The following is a 12932-nucleotide window of genomic DNA, read 5'->3' as shown; positions in this document are numbered from 1 at the left end:
ACCAGCACCAGCGCTTACTCTACGCCCACCTGAGAAACAGAAAGGCTAAGTAATAATTAACTTACGGATTGATTATTTTGCGCTCAAGATGGAAACAGATGTTCTTCTCACCTTAAACGGTGTGAGTGGACACTGAGGTGCCTCTGTGAGCCCAGAGGGGATCCACCTGCTGAGGGGGGCAGTCCTGGCGTGCCTGGCGCGGCCCTGGGCTGCGCTCGCGGTCCTGGTGCAAGCGCTCAAAGCGCCCTCCCTCACGCTCTCGACTCACTGCGGGCACTGTCCTCTCCTCTCTGATCTGGAGGAACCCAGTGCACTTCTCCAGAGAAAAACAGCATGTTTGAGGCCCAGGAACCTCACCTGCCTGCTGCCCTGACCGCAGGAGCCCAAAGTTGGGAGAATAACCTGCCCGCTCTTCCCTCGTGAAATCCAAAGGTGACGGAACATCCACAAACACTGCAGCCCAATGGAATGGCTGCTGCCCCGGGATCCAGGCCTGGGCCCAGGTGAGGAACAGGCCAGGGAGGAAGAGGCTCACCCAAGAACACTTATGTGCAGGCTGGCACAGGACCGGGTGGCCGGACAGAAGAAACCAGCAACTGTGCGCCTCAGCTGCCCCGCGGGGCTGGGGCTCCTTGCACACCATGCTCAGAGGGCCCAGGGACCACTGAGACAGCTGACGTCTGGGAGGGCGGAGGTCTCTGAGGACAGGGCGTTTGACCTCTCCAGGTCTCTGAAGAGTGGCTGGTAGGCGGAAGCAAAGCCACAGGAGCTGGTTTCCATTCGCTGGTGAAGAGATACCCAGAAATGGTAACGATGTCCCCACTGTACAAGAGCAGGACTTTCTTCTGTCCCAAGCTGTCTGAACAACAGGCCATTAGCGGGTAGAACAAACAGCTCCATTTAACTCAGGATGCGGCATTTACCTGTACACCAGGAAGTATCACCGTGTCTTTCACGAAAGGGGACCCTTACCTCATTTGCTGTGTTGTGTGTTCCAACGATTCGAATGAAGGAGGCCGGCCGTCTTTCAAAAGTTACTGATTGCCAGGACCTGTGAGGAGAAGCACAAGCATTGCCTGGTTAGACCACCCAGCTGACCCTGCTGACAGCACGGGGCCAGCAGAGCCCAGTACGTGGACGGGGAGGGCCTCCTGCACCGTAGGGGGGCGGGGACGGGGCTCCACCCACTGTGTGGAGAGGGGTCAGGAGCACACGGTGTTCCCCTACAATCTCATCAAAGAAGGCGCCCTGCCCTTCTGCGAAGGCGATGGGATTCTCATAAAGCTCGACATAAGCGTGAAGGGCAGACTGTGTGCACGCAGTGACAAGAGTGTGGCCAAACAGAGGAGTGACCAAGGCTGGTGGAGTTCATGAAGTAACAGGGCCGCGATGGGTCTGCCCTCAGAGGGCTGTGGGCTGAATGGATGCGTCCAGGTGGGCGCAGTGACTTCGCTGGAGGGCCCTGGGAGGAGGAGGAGCTGAGGCAGGGCAAGGGGAGGACGGGGCTGGGCGGCACTCGCTGCAGTGTGAGCCCCAGGCTCCTGTCTGAACCCCTCACCCCACCCCCTGCGAGTGGTGGCACCTGGGGAAGAAGAGGCAGTTTCTCCACAGGCCTCCCTCCAGCCTTCCTTTTCCCACTTCCAAATATGTCCCCCAAACAGTTTATTCTCTGGACCAGCCAGTCTCCAGGCAGGCTCAAAAGCAGCCCCACTATTTTAAAAGCCATTCCTCAAGGATCAGCAGGGGCTGGGCCAGTTCATTTAAAGCCCGGCCGAGCGGGTCCCAAGCCGCCCCTGAGAGGAGGCAGTCTGCTCCCGGTTTACCGTCTGGTTCATCAGAACGCACGGGGAGCTCAGCATCCGCAGCTGCAAACGCCAGTAATACTTCCATAAGAAATGTGAGGAGTTCCCAGTTGTTGCATCCCTCCTCTGTCCACACAGTGGAAGTGCCAGCTGCTGGGAAGCTGTTTCCTGTAATTGTCTAATTACCAAGTAATGCTACTAAAGAAAATACACGTATTTGCGGTTTGTTTTTCCCCCTTTGCTTTCAGATGTTCCATCTTCTCTCTCCCTGTGAGCTTCCCACTGAGACTGATTTACTGCTGCCTGGACACCAGGCCCCTTAAGGTCATTAAAAAGTCCATACCATCCTGTGTGCAAAGTCTGTGCCTCTGGAAGCATGTTTCTGGAATAGCATAAGAAAAATCACTCTATTTGTAAAAAGGCTATTATTCATACATGAAGGTGATGCCATCTGACCATCCCCAGGGCCTGCACTCCTGGCCCATTTTCTCAGTGTTTTGCTCCCAGACCCATGCAGCTCCCTTGGAAAGCCTGTGGGCCAGGGTGGGCCTATGAGGAAGGCCCTGTGGGGCTTCAACTCTGGGCCTGGGCTCGCTCCCACAGGCCTCGGGGTCACTTCTGAGCTAAGCAGGGTGACTGAGCACAGATCTGCATCCTTCCTCCGGCAGGTCAGGGGAAGCTCGGGTCCACGCTGCGAGGGCATCAGAGTCCCATCCCTGCTGCTAATGCAAGAGGCAGCACACACCAAAGCTGGTCCACCCTGCTTCTCAGACCACCCCTCCAGGAAAGGGAAACAGAACTAGGGCAAGTGACCTCAGCCAGTGACAGCTATTAGGTTCAGCCAGTTTCACAAAAAGGACTGGGGTGGAGAAGGGGGCGGGAGTGGAGCAGACAGAATAAAGACTTTTCTTCTTAGATTTCTAGTCCTATGCTAATCCAAAAAATCGTCCGGTGCTTCTGGACATGAAGGTATAACTTGACTCTCGTAAGCTCACGGTCCTCGACAACATGCTCAGGGCTCTGAGAGTGCAGACAGGCCCCTAATCATGCCGTCTGTGGAAGACCCCTCCTCCCTCCGCAGTGTGGAGTGGAGGCCAAGGCCCTGAAGGAAGTGAGGGTTCACTGTGAGTCATCCTGGGCAGAGCCGGGCCTGAACCCCGGTCTCCCTTTCCTCACCATGGCCCCCTCGGCTCCCGTCTCCTGCCCCAGCCTCCGCGGCGGGCCTGGGCTCTGGCACCACCGGCCCCCACCTCTGCTGGGGGAAGCAGGGCTGGCAGGGCAGCAGCCTGAGAAGGAGGGAGCATTTGTGGAATAATAAGATCAGAAGGCTTCAATCTAATGCCAATCCTCCATTACCCTGCATTAATATCTAATCACATTAGAGTTCATTTTCACTAACACAGCCCGAGAGTTGAACAGATGATTTCATTTTCAGCAAACTGGATAACAACCCCAAGACCAAAATACAAGTAGGAAGGGAAGCTGGTTAGGATGAGATAATGAGCATCTCTCCCTCCAAAATATCAGATTCCATTTCCCCTGAACTTTTTCACAACAACTTTCAGTGCTGCCCAGTGGGGAAAGGATAAGGCGGCATCAGGACACTGTCACATCAGAGCCGCATTTATAATCAGGGTGCAACCCTGAGGAGGGTTCACGCTTCACAGGGCCAGGACACCATCACCACCACTTAGTGTACACAAAAGCTCGACTGCCATTTTTATTGAGCTTACGGAGAGCTGTATAAATATTCCTACTCACCCAGGCCTCGGAATCTCTTTAGTAGGCAACACTCCCAGGAAGACAACAGAACAACAGGGGTGTAGCACCACTCAGTTCAGAGCCGAGACTGGGTGCCGGGAGGAAGTGTCTGAACAGTAACAACGGGTGTCAAAAAATACGTGCGGGTCTTTACTCTGAGCACCTACCCCAAACAGAAAAACCCGCACGGGACTGAAGTCCCAACTCTGGCACTTGCCATCTCTCCAGCTGACAAATCACGCCCGCTTTCTGAGCTGTAGTTTCTTCATTTGTCCAATGCTGACAGAAATAATACCACTCCCTTGGTTACAAAAGTGCATCTAGAATGAGGTCCTGATTATGTTAAACTGTAAATACCTATACACACACGCATTCAAAGAGGGATGTCTACAAGAATGTTTGCCAAAATGTTTGGATGGAAGAATTTCAAGAGACATTAATTGTACTTTTGTACTTTTCTGTATTGTTTGAGTTTGGTAGAATGTATATGAAAGCATTAGAAAAAAGTACCTATCTTGCCTACCGCCCAAGGCTTTAACACAGATCATGTGATGTGAAGCAAGTGAAAATGCCAGCACTGTATTATTACGTAAAATATTTCCAGTTGAGAGGATCACTGGGGGACAGTCAAGACAGCAGGTTTTAATCATGGCCTTTCATGAACTAGAGGTAGGATGGCAAAGTGGTTGACAGCATGGGCTCTGGAGCCAGGCTCCTGGGTTTGAATTTTTATCAGCTCTGTGACCTTAGGCAAGCTGCTTAACCTTTCTGGGCTTTAGTCTCCTCTCTGTAAAATGAGGATAATAAAAATACCTATCTAAATTTTTTGTGTGTGAAGATTAAATACATTAACAAATGTAAAACACCTAGAACAGTGCTGGCATACACTAGGCTCTAAGAAAAATAGCTGATATTGTTATTACTACTGTAATTACCAGCCAGCCACGTGAACCTGGATGAGACACACTGTTTCCCTGGGCCCCATCTGTGAGTCACTGAGTTTGATGGTGTATGATTTAGTGACTACTGCAGAGGTTCCCACCACCCTCCCACCAGCACCCATTTCCTGGAGGCAGACAAGGTAGCTGGGTTTTGAAGGAATTAAACAAGCATTTGTTGAATACATTCTTGAGGTTGGTACCTGCTGAGTGTTATGGGAAACATGCAAGATGTAGTGCTTGCCCTAAAGAAGCTTAGGATCCCTCTGGGGAGATTAGCTATCCTTCCATGAACTAGTCAGAGAACAATGCAAACGGTACTGTGGTCCCAACTCATAAACTGGTGGTGTTCCAAAACTTCCCTGGTAATTGGCTATTTGAAGCTTGGAAGCAATTTTTCCAGAGAAATAAAGCTATACATTTCGACTGAGTTACCCGGCCCACCCATAAAACTCAATTTAACCCATAATGAGGCTGAAATACTATGTATATGAAGTTTAAAAAAGGAAGGAAAAAATGTTGTTGTTGCCATAGTAGTAATTAAACAAGCCAGAAAAACAAGTGATTTAAAACAATCTCTCTAAAGCTACTGCTTGAGGAATGAGGATTAAATACTGTAATGCATATAAAATCCTAGTGCTGCAGCTGAAATATGGTAGGTGGTCTGTTAATAAGGAGAGTGAAAAAGTGGGCCAAGAACTGTCCTCCTAAAGGCCTATTCGGCCTGCAGACCACCACATGGTTTACAGAGTGCTTCACAATCACTGTGAACATGCTACTCATGAAAACATACATGCTTGTAAAATGTTTTTTTACTATTCTGGAAGGAGAGATGCTGAATTCATGATAGTGGTTGTCTCTCAGGAGAGGGTGAGGAATGGGGTTTGCTGATGGGGAACAAAGGATACTTCAACACCAACTGGAATGTTTTATTTCTTTGATTAAAATAAAAAGACAAAGTGTATGTGAAAAATATTAACTACAGTCAATTCTGGGGATGAGTATGTGAGTGAATGTTATAATACTTTTCATTCTTTTCTGCATTTTAAACAGTTCTTAAAATAAATAAAAAGAAAGAGAAGAAAGGGATTAAAATGGTATCTGTGTTTATGTCAGGGGAAAGGTGGAGTCAGTCCCTCGGTGGGGCTGGAGGTTTGCCGGGTGGTGCCAGGTCCCAGGACAGCGGAGTCTTTGTCCGAAGCAAGCAGAGGACAGGAGAGCTGCCTGGCTGGGGGAGGAGGGTGCGGCTGCCCTCGGTGAGTGCAGGGCTTGTGAGAGTGGCTCTGGGTGATGAGAGCACCACACAGGCCCTAAGGGCTCGGCTGAGAAGGGCTTCCCATCCTAAGTCTCATCCTGCCTTCTCTGGGGATCCTGCAGATCCTATGGCAAGGGTGCCTGGTCTTTTCAGCTCTGAAAAATTACGTGACTTTGCTGCCTACACTATAAAGGGAAAGCAAATGTCAGACTTTTTCTGCAGCACACGTGGTGGACACCAGGGAGATGGCCAGGAGTGTCTGGCCAGGGCCAGGCTGGCAGTTAAACACAGCAAATTGAACACATGGGTTAAGCTTTGCTCCCTCCACTAAAAGGGCAGTAAGAAAATTTAATGTATGTTTCATATCAAATATATGTGTTACAATACACACACACAAACACAAAACAAGCACAAAGAAAGCATGAGGAGATGTCACCATCTTTCTCTGCCAACACCTCAGAGAGAAACACACAGGAAGCAAGTGAGTTCACACTGCAGACCCTTGAGCCACCAGCTACTTCTGACGGTGGGGGGCAGGCAGGGAGCTGGCTGAAGACAGGTAAAAGGAGCAGATGGACTCCTCAACCCCCTCTCCTTCTTCCTGCACAGCGGGGATGAGCCCTTTTCCACCTCGGCAGAGACAGGGATTTCACTCTGGAGTCTTTGAACAGAGAGGGTCTAGACTCTGGGACACCATGCACAGCAGAGGGTGGGACCCTGCAGGGGCTGAGAGCGAGGAATACACGGAAGTGAAAGATGGCAAGACTTCCTGCCCCCTTGCCTCCCTCGGCTTTCAGGCCGCCGTGATCCAGGCTTAACCCCCAGGCAGGGGACTGGAGGATCCCTCTGAGACTCTGACCAGCCCAAGAGGAAAGACCTAGAGATACTGATCTACCTTCCTCCTCTCTGTCCTTCCATTCTTCCTTCTGTAAATATTTATCAAGTGCTTAATGAAGAAGGCCCTATTTCACACTCTGCCCTCAAGTAGCTTACCTTCTAGTAGGAGAGAGAGACAAATAAAAGAAACAAATATATCAGAGTTAAAGAAGGGCTATGCAGAAAAATAAAGCAGTGTAAGTAAACTGAGAGGGTCACACCTCTTTAGATAATGTATTTAAGGAAGTTCTCCGGTAAAGTAACAACTGAGCTAAGACCTACACAATGGAAGAAATGGCCATGCAGATCTGAAGAGCATTTCCATGAGAAGGAACCGAAGGTGGCCAGTGTGCTGGATCTGAATGAGTGGGCAGGAGTCTCCCAATGAAACGCCTAAGCCCTGTCTGATAACCTTGAATGAAGTCCACAAACCTGCCCACACTCAAAAAGCTTTTTGCCTGCTTTCTCAGTGCCTAACGCTTAATGGTAAACAACCAGTCAAAGATCACCAAAGACTCTAACATGAAAGATAGAGACCAAACGCAAATAGAAAAGAAAAATATCTCAAAGGATATAGATATAGTTCAGTAAGCAGAATAAAACTTCAGGGAAACTTATATTACCACCAGAAAGATAAAAGAAAACAGTATCACACCCTTGAAATAAGAATAAAATACGTGAAAAAGAAATATTTGGAGAACAAGAAAACGCTCTCGTAAATTAAAACTATGGGGCTTCCCTGGTGGCGCAGTGGTTAAGAATCCGCCTGCCAATGCAGGGGACATGGGTTTGAGCCCCGGTCCGGGAAGATCCCACATGCCGCGGAGCAACTAAGCCCGTGTGCCACAACTACTGAGACTGTGCTCTAGAGCTGTGAGCCACAACTACTGAAGCCCATGCACCTGGAGCCCGTGCTCCGCAACAAGGGAAGCCACAGCAATGAGAAGTCCACGCACCGCAACAAAGAGTAGCCCCTGCTCGCTGCAACTAGAGAAAGCCCGTGCACAGCAACAAAGACCCAACACAGCCAAAAATAAATAAATAAAATAAATTTATATATAAAAAAAAACTATGAATTGAAATAAGTAATTCAACAATATAGTTAGAAGCTTAAGTTGAGGAAATTTCCTAGAAGGTCAAACAAAATGACAAAGATAGAAAATAAAAGAAAAAGGATAAGAGAATGAGATGATCAGACCAGGAGGTCCACTATCCAATTAGCAGATGTTCCAGAAAAAAAGAGCAGAAAAGACATGAGCTATAAAATGTAAAAGTAACACAAGGAATTTTCCCAGATATGAAGGACATAAGTTTCTAAGTTAGAGGCCACTGAGTGGCCACCACAATGAATGAGAAAGCAAAGCATATTATTGAGAAACTTTAGAAGATCTAAATGCTTCTGGAGGGGAAGACAGAAGGTCAGCACAAAGATGTGGGAACCAGAATCACATGAGATTTTTCAAAAGCTTTAGCTTAGATGTGCTCTGAGCGGGGGAACAAGGCAGTAGCATCGTCTGAACAGCACGAGAACAGAAACCACCTAAACGCTCATCACTTGGGACTGGTTAAGTAAATTGTGGTACGTCTCTATCCCTACCATGAAAGACTGTGCAGCTGGAGAGACAGGGAGGGAGAATTTCTAGAGATATCCAAGGTGTAGAAAAAGTTGTGTTAAAAAATGGGGAAAATACACACATTTTTATATGTTTACGCATTGACTATCATCTCTGGAGGAAGGGGTGGGTGGGAAGGAGACATTTCACTGTCTATAGTTTTACATTTTTAAACCGTATTAAATATACTTTCTTTGAATGTATTGTCTTTTCAAAATATTTTTTAAAATTTTAAAGAGAAAAAAGGAAAGCAGTTGCCTCTGGAGAGCGGGGTCTGGGGTGAAAAAGGGTGAAGCAGGACGTTGTTGCTTTTTTGTTATAAGCCTTGTGCTCCTACTTGACTTTGAAAGCTGAACATGCATATCTTTGATAAAAATTTAAAAGTTCAAAACTTTAAAAAAAAAAACAAAAAACAGAGCCAAGAAAGGGAGAGAAGCCTGTGGTGATGAGGAATGGCAAGGATGCGTGGGGAGCGTTTTATTTACAACCTTTGGGTGCAGGGCTAGAAGGCAAACGTGAACCTTCAGAAAAGATTCTCGAAAAGGGAGGAAATATTAAAGGCTGTCTGCTGTCAACTGAGCGTACGCAGTGGCGGTGGTGCCTGCTCCCAGCCGTGTGGCACCGAGCAGGGCCGGGTGCTGAAGGTCTTGAGTGAGCCTCCAGGCCTGCCTGGCCTGAAGACCCTCTGACGGATCTTTATGAACTCACCTCTTGCGCTGGCCCCCCAGCTGCCTGCCGCCCCTCTGTCCCTCAGAGCTGTTCTTCGTCTGCCTTGCTGCTGCCATGGGCCAAGGACCACACTCATCTCTTTAATCACATTTGAAGACGCTCCGTGGACCGGGCACGTGAGGGAGAGTGCATCTTCCATGACGTGGCGAGGTGGGAACCCTTGCATTGTAACAGCCTTAAAACTGGGCCCTGCACGCACTCCCGCTGGCTCCCAGCCTAGCATGTCCTGCAACCCGCTCACTTGCTCAGATCTCTGGCGCCAGGCTACACTGAAGCCTTCCTTGGCGCAGGCCTCAGTGACCAATCTGGCACCTGGGAGTTAATTCTTTTGTCTAGCGGGATGCTTAACTGGATTTTATAGCCAACTCACTGCCCCGACTTACAGGGAATTCTGGGCTCGTGCCATTCACTCTGTCTGTCCCTCCATTCAACAGCTATTTATTGAGAGCCTTCTATGTGCCAGGCTTAGGAAAAACGGTGCCAAGTTTGTCTAACCTGACTGCAGCCCTGAGGTGGCAGGGAAACAGCTTGTCAGGAGCCACTGGGATTAGTGATCATTTAGTCATATGCTGATCAGCCAAATGCTTACTGAGATCAAAGGTCATGCAGGGAAGGCTCACACACATACTTTGCTGGTTTACTGAGTATTTTTTAAAAACTTAAGTTAGCTGCCACTTACAAATTAGAAGATTTCACATAAAAATACAAATTTCTGGTTTCTCTTGAGAACGAGATGATCTGGCATCCAGGGATCATCTTGAGAGGACACTGGCTAGTTCCGAAGTAAAGGTGATGGACATAGCCCCTCCAGCCTGTGGCGTCTCCCTCATGCCCAGGAGCCTGCCCTAGCCTGCCTCATACATCACCCACCTGGCCCAGGAGGTGGCCAGGTTTCTACCCCAGCCTTAGACAGAGCTCAGGCAGTGTTAAATGGAGGGAATTAAATTTCTAACTCTTACATAGGAATCCCAGAAAACTCAACACTTTGGAGATCTAGCAACAGAACTGATACACAAATTATGTTTCAATTAAAAAAAAAATCTATCTATCATCTTATACTGATCTCTTCTTTGCCTCGAGACAGGCAGAACCGGCGTTCATGGAAAGACGCTGCAGCTGATACAGTCCCCAGTAGCTGCTGCCTGCTTCCTGTGACTAGCTTAATGGAAGTTGGGTCCTAGCTGGACCAGCGGGTTCTCAGTCCTGGTTGCAGATCAGAGTAACCTATGGAGCTTCTAAACCTTCCACCTTCCAGGCCACACCCCAGACCAATTAAAACTCAGACTCTCCGGGGGTGGGCCCTGTATGAGTCTCATCTGAACTCCTCAGGTCATGGTCAGTTTTCAGCCTTGGTAGAGCCCCTCCTCAGGCTGGGGTGGCTGGTGGAGAGCAGTTTGCTAGGACGACGCATGTCATCTTCTGTCCTAATTATAGTCCAGATCAGCCTTCCCCTAGCTTCCTCCCGCCCCTGGGATTTCTGGACCTAGTGGGGGCTTTTTATACTTTCTGACCAAGAGGGATTTCAGGCCTCTCTGGTGAATGCACTTGCATTTACTGCTCCAACCTGAGCCAGTCTTGGCTTTACCTTCCCTGCTCATAGCCTAATTTTCCCTTTTAGAGAAGTTTCCTTTCAAAAAGAAGGTCGGGACCCTCCTGCCAGCTCCTCCTAAGAGTTGAGCTGAACGCTTCTAACTCTGTGACACCTACAGAAAGGTATGTGTCCTGGGACCTCTGTGGAGTGTTTGAATGAGAGTGCGGGGGAGACAGACGAGAGGGGGCTGTTTCCATACTCCACATTTCGCTCAGCCCCCCATCCCCAAGCTCCCCGCTCCCACTCTCTGCCATAGAGCTCTCCTTGATTCCCCTAAGGGGATGCAGTAATTGATGATTAGCATTCCAAAGCTTGGCTTACATCCTGCTAGCCCGTCATATTTAATTACATTTTAACTATATTCGTCTTCGATAATAGCACGAACATAATTTAGATAATTATCTCTCTCTCTCTTATTCTCTGACTCTGTCTGTCTCACTTAGAGCTCCTGCAACAAAAATCGCTTTCTCGGCTCAAACACATAAACAGACTCTGGGGCCAAGTGTTTTTCTCTCTCTCACAAGCAGCTGTTCTAGAAACACAATGGTTTTGAGTATCATGCAGAAAAAAAGAAAATTCATGTTTCCTTCTGCCTCTGTATTCATGTTTGTACACAGCTGGTGGTGGGAGTTGCTGTGTGTTTGTGTGCATGTGCGCGTGCACACACACACACACACACACACACACACATCTATATCTGGGCAAGAGCTTTTGTGTGGTGTAGAAACCCGGGAGGCCTTGTCAATCCAATTAGTGTCTATAAAGCACCCTCTTGGTCTGGCATTTCTTTCTTACAAGGTTTAATGGTTTCCCTCGCAAATTTAAACTCTGTTGAAACTTTTAAATGTCTGGTAAGTCTTTTGAAGAGATGCATTCTTTCTAATAGGGTTTCTGTCACACTTGGATCTTATAATTAATGACCCTTACCCTTGCCTATTATCTGCCTTCTCCAGGAGATGGTCAGGAGGAGAAAGAAAGCTGGGGCTCTTCCAAGGGAACGTGTGTGTGTCTTAAGCTTACTGCTCCACAGAGTGAGGAGTCCCTACAGACCCTCCCAAACACCAGCTGGGTCACCTGCCATCCAAGTTCCTGGCCTAACAGCGCCCCTCCTCTTCCCCTCAGGACAAAAGGTATTCTTCAGCAGCCTTTGTTCACTGGTTTTTCTGATGAAGCTGACCAATACGGCTGAGCTTTTTAGGTACAAAGATTTTATGCTACAAAGTTCACACCTCTAAGGAGATTTATGAACATATAATGGGAATAAGAAATAGGTTCAGAAATAGCTACTACCCAAGATAACCTTGCTCAAAATGTAGAGATCTAGAGCCTGAAAGAATTTCAACAAACCAATTCACAAGACACAGTGTGGAGATTGGGAGGTCCTCACCCACAAATTCTCCACGTTCTGTCCATTTCTTTGGAGTTCTAGAAGGCTCCAAAAATAAGGATTTTGTATAAAAAATTCACTCTGGCTCAACTTTGTCTGATATTGAAGGATCATCCATCATCTTCTTCAGACAAAACTCATTACTCATATGGTTCTAGGTCCACATCACAAACAAACATCTTTTTCTTCCTCTGAAGAAGCACCAGGTTGTCCCTACACTGGGGGGACGGGTGGGAAGAGGCTGAACAGGGCTGTGTCTGTGAGTTAACAAGGGGACTCTTGCTGCCACTTGCGAGAGGCCAAAAGTCCTCGCTGTCCCTGGAAATAAACATTCGGACCAGACTTCAGGAGCCAGGCAGTGTCTAGACCAACCTTTTGCCATCCTTGGGCTGAGTCCACCAACCACCCCTCTGGTGTGACATGGTCCGCTAGTGGCTGATGAGGAGACGGGAAATCAGCAAGCTGCCCATTCTGGCCCCTGAGTAGTAACTCCCGGCACACAGGCGAATGAGAAGCCAGTCAACGTGGTAACCAGGAGAGGTTGTGGAGTGCTGTCCTTGGTGGTGGTAAAGAGGTGCACAGATGTGGCCCTCCCTTGGAGGTGAGGAGAGCAGAAGAGCAAGGGCTCTTCATGCAGCTGAGGTTTCACATGTTGTGACGTTCCTTTCCGTAACAGACTGGGCCAAGCTGAGCCAGGCCTCTGGTGGGGCTCAGGGGGCTTGAGAAGGGTTGAGGGAGGACTCGCCTCTCTTCCCTCGTGGCCCTGAACAGGCTCCAAATACCTTGATTTGCTCCACGTTGTTCGTTAGGGATATTCCTTCGTTTGATCTCTCAGTGTCCAGCTCAGGCGCTTGGAAATTTTGCTGAAATTTTCATGGAATACAGTCACCACCTGGGTCTACGTCTCCACCGAAAGGATGGAGGAGCTGGCGGCTCGGCCGCACTTTCTGCCAGCAGGTAGCTCTGGAGGCTGGTGGGGA

General features: G+C 48.5%; 1 protein-coding gene across 4 annotated transcripts in view; it reads right to left on the bottom strand.

Annotated features, from left to right (window-relative positions):
* BTBD9 (BTB domain containing 9) overlaps positions 1-12932 on the bottom strand; it is a 401355-nt gene that overhangs the window by 22245 nt on the left and 366178 nt on the right. For all 4 annotated transcript variants that reach the window (XR_014250710.1, XM_082412539.1, XM_082412537.1 and 1 more), the window contains one exon: positions 973-1051. Coding sequence is in view for 3 of the 4 variants with exons in the window: in XM_082412539.1 (XP_082268665.1) it covers positions 973-1051 (79 nt within the window). In the remaining variant the exon portion in view is untranslated. The remainder of the gene's footprint in view (positions 1-972; positions 1052-12932) is intronic.

Source organism: Balaenoptera physalus (assembly GCF_965194825.1).
Source record: "Balaenoptera physalus genome assembly, chromosome: 11".
Taxonomy (NCBI): Eukaryota; Metazoa; Chordata; class Mammalia; order Artiodactyla; family Balaenopteridae; genus Balaenoptera; species Balaenoptera physalus.
The sequence above is the reverse complement of the archived record's forward strand: the minus strand, read 5'-3'. Positions and strand labels throughout refer to the sequence as shown.